This window comes from Mytilus edulis, chromosome 6 (assembly GCF_963676685.1).
Source record: "Mytilus edulis chromosome 6, xbMytEdul2.2, whole genome shotgun sequence".
NCBI classification, from domain to species: domain Eukaryota; kingdom Metazoa; phylum Mollusca; class Bivalvia; order Mytilida; family Mytilidae; genus Mytilus; species Mytilus edulis.
The window spans coordinates 50,917,869-50,930,731 of record NC_092349.1 but is presented as its reverse complement, the minus strand read 5'-3'; the positions used below and the strand labels follow the sequence as shown (position 1 = coordinate 50,930,731).

General features: G+C 33.1%; 1 protein-coding gene and 1 long non-coding RNA gene across 6 annotated transcripts; both read left to right on the top strand.

Moving 5' to 3' along the window:
* Positions 1-643: 643 nt before the first annotated feature.
* On the top strand, positions 644-10,884 carry LOC139529136 (uncharacterized). The gene is made up of 3 exons (XR_011665763.1): positions 644-821; positions 1,255-1,459; positions 10,797-10,884. It is a non-coding gene; the product is annotated as an uncharacterized lncRNA (long non-coding RNA).
* Positions 3,019-9,478, top strand: LOC139529129 (uncharacterized). 5 transcript variants are annotated; one of them, XR_011665755.1, is made up of 8 exons: positions 3,019-4,173; positions 4,928-5,074; positions 5,358-5,627; positions 5,886-6,003; positions 6,201-6,328; positions 6,560-6,822; positions 7,139-7,283; positions 9,140-9,478. XR_011665755.1 is itself a non-coding variant. In XM_071325453.1 (7 exons), exons 4-7 carry the CDS (start codon positions 5,993-5,995, stop codon positions 9,141-9,143), a joined length of 423 nt encoding a protein of 140 aa, XP_071181554.1. In that variant the 5' UTR covers positions 3,026-4,173; positions 4,928-5,074; positions 5,358-5,627; positions 5,886-5,992; the 3' UTR covers positions 9,144-9,478. The 5 variants fall into 5 exon arrangements, 2 of the variants coding, with proteins under 2 accessions (XP_071181554.1, XP_071181555.1); XR_011665756.1 differs by lacking the exon at positions 6,201-6,328; XR_011665757.1 differs by lacking the exon at positions 7,139-7,283.
* Positions 10,885-12,863: the final 1,979 nt, after the last annotated feature.

Genomic DNA, 12,863 nt, shown 5'->3' with positions numbered 1-12,863 from the left:
TTTACCAAAGTGTCTAAATTACAAAATTTATCCTTTTTTTTTACCATTAATAGGATTGAAGACTGCAAGCTGTTCTTTAGAGAGGTAATACGACCTTTTAAGTACAGGTCCGTGTAAGAGGCAAATCAAATAAAAACTGATAAGCACGGAATATGGTGAAATTTTGGGAACTTTGTAATCATTTATAAAAGTGACAAAACCATAGTATTACATCGATGTATGCCATATTTGTCTTGAAAAAAATAGGTTGAATGCATTCGCCGTCCGCATATATACAACAGTGTAATGGCATTGAAAGTACATGAAGTAGGTCAACAACGATATATTTGATTTTCTGTAAACAGCAGATGCCTAGCACACATTTTTTTATATATAATATTTGTATCAGTTGATACATATCTTCTCTTTCAATGAATAAAAAGTTTGGAAATTTTTATTTGAAAAATGTTATTCACTAAAGTAAAGTCATCGAAACGCGTCATTCACCGTATTGTTTATCTCCCTTGCTTAGTTACCTCTGTTTAAAAAAAGGTGCGTAGTCTGCACAACAACAATAACAAATGGCAGACGAGATGGTCCTGCCAGACATGAAGGGCAGTATAAGTCTGTCTTAACCCATTCATCTGTTCATGTGGGATTTAATCCTGTATGTAATCAGGATAAAAGTGTACGAAAGCTCGCTGAATGTAATGAAGACATAACGCCGCAGCATTGACAGACCTCAGACTGCATGGAGGTTGCCAGACTATCCACGAACCAGCCGTGGACAATGCCAATGAAGGAGAGTTGATTATGATATCACTGAGATGTGTTTTTTTCAGGTAAATCAATATGCTCTGTTTGCACAATAAGTAATACCAACTGGAGTCTTCAACAAAGAGCCTTGGCTCACACCGAACAACAAGCTATGAAGGGCCCCAAAATTACTTGTGTAAAATCATTCAAACGGGAAAACCAAAATATGCTTATTTGTAAATCATGTATAAGGTTGTTCTGAGTTTGAGACTGTTTAGCAATTTGTTTATATATATAAAACATGATCAATTGGAACTTTATATAATTTTTCATTGTGTTCTTACATGTATCACACTAACTATCATGACTATAAAAAACAAAAAAATCCTTGATTTAAGATTCTAATGGAATAGATTCTTATGAAATGAATATAAATAAATGTACATGTAGTCTTTTATTTGGAATGAATTCAGTATCAATTTACATCTATAAAAATTGTCTTGTGCATTTCTTTTTCAGCATACAATTTTCACCCATGTTTTAGAATCTGTGAAACAGGATTGGTCGTGTGTGGCTTCACTTCTTGAGAATTTTATAATGACTATAAATATCAACTTCTTTAAAGTAAGACGTTGTTCTTCTATCAGATAATGCAGCATGCTACATGTACCACTGTGGACATATCTGGTTATGCTTACAAGAAGTAAGAGAAGTAAAAGAACAGGTAACATACAATGTATATTACAGAAAAAATTGTGCTAAGTAAATATATGATTTAAAATTTTAGTTTCTTGTGTATAATTCGAACATCCATTATCACTGTACTAGTATGCATATTTTAGGGGCCAGCTGAAGGACACCTACGGGTGTGGGAATTCTCGCTACATTGAATACACATTGGTTACCTTCAGCTGTTGTCTGCTCTATGGTCGGGTGGTCGTCGCTTTGATATATTCACCATTTCCTTTCTCAATTTTATATGGTAAAAGCAGAAGACAACAATTGAGAATTAGCATGATTAGGGTCGAAATCAAAAGTTCAATGTAGGATAAACACTGACCCCCTTACTCTCCTCTTAACTTAATTTGGGAAAAATAGATTGACCACAGGAAAGTATAAAATCATTTCAATTAAAGAAAAATTGCAGCAATTTTTACCCCCACCCCAAACTATTTGAATTAAGTTTATTATCCTTCATTGATTTTTTTTTATGTGTTCCCTAAGCATGCTAAGTCAGTAAGTGACAGTAGTTTAATGTTCATCTTACAGCTAATTTCTTGTAGAGTAGAATTTTGATTTTGAAACGTTTACCCAAGCTTTGTACAACGTAAGACTGACATCTTCATACAATAAATATAGGCAAACCTAAACCTGTAAATATAATGGTTAAAAGCAATTGGATGTTATCTAAATTACTATTGTACAATATACAAACAAAGTAAAAAAAGTCTTGCCCTTCATGCATTAAGAAATTAGCTATAATCTTTATTTTTATTAAAGCACATATGTTTCTTGAGACATTGCTTTGGAAAAAACAACCTAGAGATATCATTTAAGTTATATCTATAAAATAATATAATTATAGTTTTGGGAAAACTAAAGTAGTAAAATTGTTCACCATGTCAAAAGCTTTCTAACAAGAAATTTAATCAGACAACACTTGAAGGGTTATTGCTCTTTTTCTAAAGAAAATTTGGGTGCATTTTGTTATAACCTTGATATAATTCTAGATGTACAAATGTACAAATGTTACGTACATGTATGTATACTCATAAACTTATTTTATGTCCCATGCCATAGTGGAGGTGCTTTAAGTTTAACCCTTGTTTATAAAAAAAAGAAGATGTGGTATGATTGCCAATAAGACAACTCTCCATAAGGGACCAAATGACACATAAAGTAACAACTATAGGTCACAGTACAGCCTTCAAGAATGAGCAAAGTCCAAACCGCACAGTCAGCTACAAAAAGCCTGGAAATGGCGAGGTAAATCAATTCAAAAGAGAAAACTTACAGCCTGATAAATGAACCAATAATGAGAGAAAAAAATAATATGTAATACATAAACACAGTCTGCGACGTTAAGCGGTAGCCCGAAGCCCGTGTCTAGTTTAATTAAGCTCGACCGACCGGTCTAGTGCATATCTGTGTGCACTTTTTTAATCGTTACCGTAAGTTAACTGCCGAATGTGTCAATACAACGCCATCGAGATCAATAAACTGATACTCACTTCCTTGCAAAAGTAGCGTAAACCAGTTTTTACGGTCTCCCTAATTAACGATTGTTGAAAATAAATAAAAAAAAGCGCAAAAACGGTCAGTACCACGTGTTTTCAAAATTTCAAATTTCGGTAGTTATTGATTAATTTGTGTTGCATAAACTAAATAAAATATAATCATAACAGAAAATAAAAAAAAAATGTTCATTTTTGCATCGGAAGACATTAATTCGTAACTGTCCGCTTGACATCTTGTGTATTTAGACGATTGGTTATTAGGACGACCTCGGTGACTGGTTACCGTTAATTTTATGAAGAAGTGGTGCCAGTTTTGTTTTCATATCGAAAGATAAAAGTACACACATAATTTAACATCGTTACATGGCTTCATTGTTGAGGTGGTCGGATAGTGCGAGACCTGGAAAGGCACCAAAAAGACTGTCTCTCACTTCCGACCAAGTTACAGAAGCAAAGAAAAAATACGAGGACAAGCGCGTCAGAGAGTTCAAAACCCATTGGATGGACGGTCGTCCCTGGCTCAAGTATGATAATGAGAATTCCGTTATGTATTGTACATACTGTAAGGAGCAGGGAAAGGGATGGAAATTCGTATCTGGGTGTACGAATTTTAGGATTGACACCATCCAAAATCATGAAGTCAGTTCGCCTCACATCAGTGCAACATCTGTTGCCGAGAGGCCACTTCCTCAGAATTCACTGGCTGCAAAGGCCATTAACTCTATAAAACAAACTGAATATGACAGACTTAGCATTCTCTTTCGTAATGCCCATGCTGTTGCTAAACATCATCTAAGCTTTTAAACTTATAATGTTATATGTAAACTGGATCAAGCTAAAGGTCTTGATGTTGGCAATAGCTACCTGAATGACAAAAAGGCCTGTGAATTTGTCAAAAATATAGCCAGTGTTTCCAGAAATGAGACCAGAGACCTTTTGAAAAAAACACCATTTCTGAGCCTCACCTGTGATGGGTCATCTGACTTCATGGGGGATGAATATGAGTCATTGTGGGTAAGAAGTGCCCAAAATGGAAAGATAATTGAAAAGTTTTTAGATTTGGGTACTGCTGAATCTGCAGGATCTCAGGACATATTTAATTACATGAAAGCTGTTTGCTTTGAAAATTCAGAGGACAATACCAACCAACTGTGGAGTAAACTTATTGGCTTTTGCTCAGACGGTGCATCAAACATGCAAGGTAAATTTATTTTTTAATTTATTTATTATGTAATACATGTATACAATGTGGATGGGGTTGGAATTGGCTTTGCTCATTGTTGAAGGCTGTACGGTGTCCTATAGTTGTTAATGACTGTCAGTGTCATTTTGGTCTTTTGTAGATAGTTGTCCCATTGGCTATTATACCGCATCTTCTTTTTTACATTTACAGTAGAAAAAATGGTATCCATGTTGTAGACTGTACTATGACTTATAATGGTTTACTTTTACAATTTGTGACTTGGATTGAGAGTTGTCTCATTGACACTCTGACTCATGCCACATTTTCTTATCCATATAGATAAAATAATGAGGTGTAGATACAGTTATTTATTTTCACATGTGCTTGGTGCGTAGCAAATATGTATATGTTCTCTGTAGCTATATGTGTGACAGTGTATGTACGTACTAGTTTATAAACATGAAATTCTTCATTCATCATGTTCATATAATATAAAGAATACAAAATAATGGGTATAAAGAAAAGACAAATGACCTAAAAAATTAAAAGAATATTATACTGAAACGTGTATTAAAATGAAAGAACCTCAATCTAGACCTTCATATTGATTTAAAGTAAACATGGACCGTGGTAAACATATAGAATTTGAAAAAATTCTAAACATGATAAAGGAATTAAAACATTTTTACAGTATATGATTAAAATTAATTTAATGTACAATGTCAATGTAATGTTACAAAAATAGTTTGTTTTAAAGACATATTTTTTTCAGGTATAAGAAATGGTGTGGCTGCTTTGATGAAAAGAGAAAACCCAGAAATAGTTGTTACACATTGCTTGGCTCACAGAGTTGAGTTAAGCTTTAAGGATGCTATTAAGTCATCTAAATTGTATGATAAAACCATAACTCTTCTTCTTGGTAAGTTATTATGTTTGGCAATAAAACAATTAATAATTATCATGATTAAAAAGTCCTAGTTCATTCAATTCAAATGCATTTAGCTTATTATATTTTACATGTATGCATATGCAATGTATGTCATGCATTGATGTATAGCAATTTAATGTCAAAAATTTATACATATACACCATGGCATACATTGTACCCTTATTTATTAATCATGTAAATTTATTTACATAAATTTGTCTTACAGAAGATGTCTTACATTTGTAAGTCAAATTTTCAAATAACTATTTTACAGGTCTTTACTACTTGTACCGCAGAGGTCCCAAACAGAAGAAAGCCTTAAAACGAGCTTTCAGTGCACTTAACATGACGAAAATACTTCCAACCCGTGTAGGAGGAACTCGTTGGATGCCACACATGCTTAGAGCAATAAATGTTATTATCAAAGGTTACAGGGGATTTAAAGCTCACCTAGAAAGTGCTTCACATGAAAATCCAAAAAGCTGAAGGACTTGCCAAAATTCTAACTGATGTAGCGGTTGTCACATTCATGTTAAATTTAAAGGTATACATGTAGAATAATAAATCATTATTAAAAACATACATTTAGAAGTCAAAATATTTTTAAGATTGCTTTATTGATTTTTGGTTTTCTTTATCTTGACATGTCTGTTTTGATTTTTGACAATTGTTACTACTCTTATATGTACAATGTAATTACTGCTTTACAAATAATGAATGTGAATATGAACTGCATATTTAAATTTCCATGTATATGACGAACTTATATATATTGAATTTTAATTAATTGCATTTCATTTAGGAAATCATATCACCTTTGAACAGACTATCCTTGATTCTGCAGAAACAGAACCTAACATTGTATAATGGACATGCACAGATCAAAGCAACTACAGAAGTTCTAAAAATATGCAAACCAAGTAAGTTATCTTGTAATTGCATATATGTCATAGCATAACTGTCTCTGATTGTACAGGTTATAATATTAAAGTAATTAAATAAATACCTGTAATCATCAATATCTCAGTCTATAAGCAAATTGTGTTTTATGGTGCAAGCAAAAATATGTTTCTCATTTTTTAACATGTTTAATGAATAAGTTTTTTTGTCATTTTAGAGTATGGGGACCATGAGATTCATCTTGTAAAGACAAATCTCAAGTCCACCTTAATAAGGTCAGGCATGGATATAGAGGAAGTTAATTAACACAGAGTGGGCCATTTTGAAATCTTTAATATATCAAAGGTAATTAATGTTTCTGCTCATTGTTTGGGTTGTTGTCTTTTTGGCACAATGTTTCCATTCTCTATTCTATAAAAACCTAATTTAGCTTAATGTTACCTATAGGGTAAACAACTCCTAACTCTGTATTCATTTACTCCAATTTTTTGCCTTGAACATCTTAATATTTTTAAAAATAAAATATCCATATGATCTGATATTGAATATTTACAATTTTGTGTATTAATTTTTTAGGTACAGTAACAGACTTATAGATGGTGCCTTGACATGGGGATCTGTGTTTGAAACATTCAGGGATGGCCTTGACAATATAAAGCTTGTTATAGATGCTCTGCTCAGTCTACCACCAACAAGTGTCAATAACGAAACTACATTCAGCAGAACCAAACTCAGCAAAGGCAAGAGGCGGGGTCATTTGAAGACGGACACATTGAAGGACTTGATCCAAGTCGAAATTGAGACTGCTAATGTTGAGCAGTTTGACCCAAAGCTGGATGGTAATTGTTCATTCAAAATTATTGTTTTGTCTGCATGACAGAAAAAATTGGATGATATTAGCTCAAAGTTGAATTTATTCCTGTTTACTTATTTTCAATACTTACTGTCCTCAGTTCACTGTATCATTGTATGCCTTTTAAAACACTTACTTAATGTCTTACGTATTTTCTCCCATGCTGTTAAGCTCTTTCAAGACAAAGTTTTAATAAGTTTAAGTTTCCTCTTTGATTACATATTAGTCTGAATAATTGTAAACTTAATTAAAATTTCTGACAAACACTGTTTATTTTTTTTAAATAATTTGTACTGTTTCAGATTACCCCTTCAGACAGAAGAAGGAGAGTTGGCTATTCCAGACCATCACGGTTAACCGAGACACTCCAAACAAACAGTCGACCAAGAAACTGTTGTGGTTGGTCATGATGAGATTGATACACCAGCTGCTGGTCAAGACATCCAGGTATTTATTGTATTTAAAATACATAAGGCCAAAAAAAAAAATAGGTGTGTTTCCGGTCGCCCGACCGACCCTAATTTTTTGGGGCCGACCCTAACTTTTTTTCCCGGAAAAAAAAAAAAAAAAAAAAAATCCGGATTTTTTTCGTTTTTTTTCCGGAAACGGTTTTTGTTTAGTATAGCCTTTGAATGGCATCTTTTAAACATTTGATTTCAAATAAAATTTTAATACAGTAAGCATTTGTGTGATACAGATTGAGTTAGACTATAGCCTGACCCGTACAGATGGCGTATCAGTTCTGAAAAGTTTGAAAATTTTATAAGCTGGAAGTCCTGGCCAAGTCTTCTGCAACTTTTGAACATGGACTATTCATATCTTGTATACTTTATACAATAAACTGATGAAAATAACCTGAAAGAATAACAAACTGATTATAAAAATACACAAAAAACAACCGAAGCAGGCCAGTAAAAAAAAAAAAAAAAAAATACCTACCTACCGACCCTAATTTTTTGGGGCATGCAACAGGAAACACACCTATTTTTTTTTTTGGCCTCACATAGTTCATAAAAGCATTCAAATATTTGTAATTTAAAAAAAAAACATAAATACTTTTAAGAATGAGAACCAGCAAAGATATAAATTTCTGCAATATCTTAATTCTAATACACAACACAGCATAAATTATTTTTCTTTGTAGAGAACTAATTACTATATATCATGCAAATTATTATAGTCCAAAGTTGTTGTAATTATTATACCCCCGCTTTAAATTATAATCCCGCTTTAAAAAAGGACCCCAGCTTTAAAAAAGGGGGGGTATACTGTTTTACCGCTTTCTGGCCGTCCGTCCGTCCGTCAGTCTATCCATCAGTCCGTCCGTCCGTCCCACGAAACTTTCGTCACATTTTTCTCAGGAACTACAATACAAGGATTTCTGAAATTTGGTTTCAGGGTTTATCTAAGTCAGCTATACCGTGTGATGCATTTTCAGATTGATCACTTGACAACTTCCTGTTTACCGAACACTTGTATGATTTTACACATGATAGCCAAGTTGAAAATTTTCGTCACATTTTTCTCATGAACTACAATACAAGGAATTCTGAAATTTGGCTTCAGGGTTTATCTAAGTCAGTTATACCGTGTGATGCATTTTCAGATTGATCACTTGACAACTTCCTGTTTACCGAACACTTGTATGATTTTACACATGATAGCCAAGTTGGAAATTTTCGTCACATTTTTCTCAGGAACTACAATACAAGGATTTCTGTAATTTGGTTTCAGGGTTTATCTAAGTCAGCTATACTGTGTGATGCGTTATCAGATTGATCACTTGACAACTTCCTGTTTACCGAACACTTGTATGATTTTACACATGATAGCCAAGTTGAAAATTTTCGTCACATTTTTCATAGGAACTACATTGTACAATACAAGGATTTCTGTAATTTGGTTTCAGGGTTTATCTAAGTCAGCTATACTGTGTGATTGTTTTCAGATTGATCACTTGACAACTTCCTGTTTACCGAACACTTGTACGATTTTACACATGATAGCCAAGTTGAACATTTTCGTCACATTTTTCTCAGGAAATACAATACAAGGATTTCTGAAATTTGGTTTCAGGATTAATATAAGTCAGCTGTACCGTGTGATGTGTTTTCAGATTCATCACTCGACAACTTCCTGTTTACCGAACACTTGCATATTTTTACACTATTAATATTATTCACTTGCGGCAGGGTATCATCAGTGAGCAGTAGCTCGCAGTTTACTTGTATTCAACCATGATGTACATCCACATCAAATTGAAATGATTAATATTACAAGGTTTTAATATATATTTTTTTCAGATGATTGTTATCAACCAAGAAGAAGATTGCAGTACAGATGAGGATGAGGACAGTGGTGAAGAAAGTGAAGATGAAAATGAACTTGCTGAATAGGAGTTGTTCAGCAAATTGAAAAAAATCATGAAAAATTATGAAGAATAAATATATAATCAATTGATATAAGCTTTCTTCTATTTTTGGTCTGCATCAGAAAGGGTGATTTCTTTAACTTTCCAAAGTCAAATTTGAATAAACAATATGTGATGGCAAGGGGTTTATATCTACATGTATACATTTAATTTACATTTACATGTTTGTCTTCAATTCAAAGAATGGAGTCAGTTTTGTCAACAGTTTTGAGAAGGTTTTTGTCGAGCCTTCGACTTTAGTCGAAAAAGCGAGACTAAGCGATCCTTCATTCCGTCGTCGTCGTCGGCGGCGTCCACAAATATTCACTCTGTGGTTAAAGTTTTTGAAATTTTAATAACTTTCTTAAACTATATTGGATTTCTCCCAAACTTGGACAGAAGCTTGTTTATGATATTAGATAGTATCCAGAAGTAAATTTTTTAAAATAAAATTCCATTTTTTCCGTATTTTACTTATAAATGGACTTAGTTTTTTCTGCGGGGAAACATGACATTCACTCTGTGGTTAAAGTTTTTAGAATTTTAATAACTTTCTTAAACTATCCTGGGTTTGTACCAAACTTGGACAGAAGCTTGTTTATGATCATAAGATAGTATCCAGAAGTAAATTTTGTAAAAAAATAAATCCATTTTTTCCATATTTTACTGTTAAATGGACTTAGTTTTTCTGCGGGGAAACATTACATTCACTCTGTGGTTAAAGTTTTTAAAATTTTAACATCTTTCTTAAACTATCCTTGGTTTGTACCAAACTTGGACAGAAGCTTATTTATGATCATAAGATAGTATCCAGAAGTAAATTTTGTAAAAAGATAACTCCATTTTTCTGTATTTTACTTTTAAATGGACTTAGATTTTCTTCCAGTTAACATTACATACAGTCTGCAGTTAAAGTTTTCAAAACATTTATAAGATTCATTAACTATCCTAGATTTTTACCAAACTTGGACAGAAGTTTCTTACAATCATAAAATAGTATCAAGAGGAATATTTTTATTTATTTTTTTCCTGACTTTTGTTGAGCCTGCTATTTACAGCAAAAGTAGGCGAGACACTGGGTTCCGCGGAACCCTTACAAATTTTTATTGAAGGAAAGTAGAATTTTTCATATAATATGGAGAAAAAACTCTACATTTTTGACAAGATTTATACACAAAAATGTAACCTCAGAATGCAGGATTTTACTAATATTCCAAAATTTTCTTGGGGGGGGCATGCCCCCAAACCTCCCTAGCTGGTTCGGATCACTTCGTGACTATAGTTAACTTTAGATTGCCTTAACCAAATGTTAGTAAACTGTTATACAATGCTTATTACCACTAAACACAATCAAGTTTGAATATTGGGGGCGTCACTTTAATCATCTAAAGTTATGCCCCTTGACAAATGGTAAAATTGCTATTTTTTTTAGTTTTCTTCCTATTTCTGTAGTTTGCCTTAATCTAATGTGATAAAACTTTTATACAATACTTTTTAGTTATTTTGTGTATATTTAAATTGCAGAGTAATGAATATCTTATATTTCATAGGGATCAATATACAGGGATATTGCTACTCTGAGGCCCATGCAGGAAAGTCATATTGTGATTCAAAGATGGCAAATAAGCGCAAAAAGATAAAAAATTGGGTTGCAAGTTGAAAAAAAAAACATTGTAACAGCAGCTGATATGAAAACTGTCCTTGACTCTAGAACGGGTAAATTAACAAAATGTACATTGTTCAAACAGAAAACATAATTACAACACAAACTCACCGTGATCTAAATGTGACCTGTTAAAATAAGCAAATCTGGTTCTATACACAATTTCAGAGACAGTCTGATTCTCTTAAGTAAATTTCATTTCACAAATAAATCTGACATGATAATGACAAAATGTTAGACGAGTCACAGACTGAGGCTCACATACACATCAGGGGCGGATCCAGCCATTTTAAAAAGGGGGGTTTCAACTATATGTCCCCATTAAAATGCATTGATCGGCCAAAAAAAAAGGGGGGGTTGCAACCCCAAGACTCCCCCCCCCCCTGGATCCGCCAATGCACATGTTACATAACCCATATTTAACAGAAAAAATTAAAGCATTGGATAAAATGATCCATGGCATGTTGTTTGAAGCCCCATGTGTGATATTATATTAAGATAATTTTTCTGGTCTGTGTATCCATCTGCTTGACTGTTTGTCTGTCTGTTCCTTATTATACCAACCCCCACAACAGAATTTTATGATACTTGGTAGATAATAAGGACAAACTATGTAGATGTGCATATCAACAGGAAATTACGATTCAATTTTTTTCTATGAGTTACTCCCCTTTGAACTTATTTGCTTTAACCCTTTCATGCCGAATGTATCCTTTTGGCACACCGGTGTAGATGCCGAATGTATCCTTTTGGCACACCGGTGTAGATGCGGAATGTATCCTTTTGGCACACCGGTGTAGATGCCGAATGTATCCTTTTGGCACACCGGTGTAGATGCCGAATATTTCTATTTTTAGACGGTCACAGTGCAAACAGTAAAAATAATGATTAAACATGTTTCTTGGCCCCGTTGCTTCATAGATGTTATGATAAACATCAAATGCATTCGATATTTTAGTATCGGGCGTAAAAACACTGTTGAAATATGTTTTTTTAAAGATTGTTGAGGGAAAAAAAACCTCGTGAAAAACAAAATGGCGGAATCATGGTCAAGAGTTTCATTTTGAGTTGAAACATTTAGAAAACTTGACCTGCGGTCATGAAAGTGGCTTAACTTGAACAAAAGTAGTTATTGTACGTATATTTTGGAGTTGTGAGAAGGATATTTGTAAAACAATCTGAAATCGAGACTTTGATTGTCGCCATCAGGTGCACGACTGTAAATTATTATTTCTCGTTGCCGTTTGACAGTCAACCTTTCATTACTGATTGAGTCAGAGTCTTTTGTCATCGTTTCAGACACTCTCATAAGTCTGTAGTGCTACGGGTTTTCTTTCTTTTTATTGAAAGGCTGTACTGCAGTATGTACTACGGTCGACAAAACGAAAGTCCAATTTCATTTAAAATAGAACCGGATATTGACAAAATTGACAGCTGAGTCTATAAATAGTGTGGTTCATAAAACACGTGTTGTTACATCTCAAAGCTTTATTATTTTACATAAAAGTGGTTTCGAAAGATGAGACAATATTCTGCAATCTTATTCGTATTTTAATCGAATGTAAATTTATTTTCCATGATGTATCTCGTCTTGTGACAGAGGTTTTTAAAAGTCTTGTTCAGCATACAAAAATTTTAAATTTTGTTTTGTTTTGAAAAACAAATTATGTTGACCAGAGACATGTATACTATATATGTCTCTGTGTTGACAGAGAAAAAAAATACTGAAAAATGCCAAGATGATTATTTTATTTTAAGGCCACACCAATTTAATTTCTTGTTCTACGGATTTTTGGACTCCAAAAATTGGGGCGAGCGAGCGATTTGAAAATTTTAATAAAAAAATATTTAATTTGCAAATTTTTGAGGCGAAGCTTAAAAAGTAAAGGCGAGTGATTATAATTTTTTTTTGTAAACATAAAATAGTAGGTTTTGACTATATTAAAACTTGATT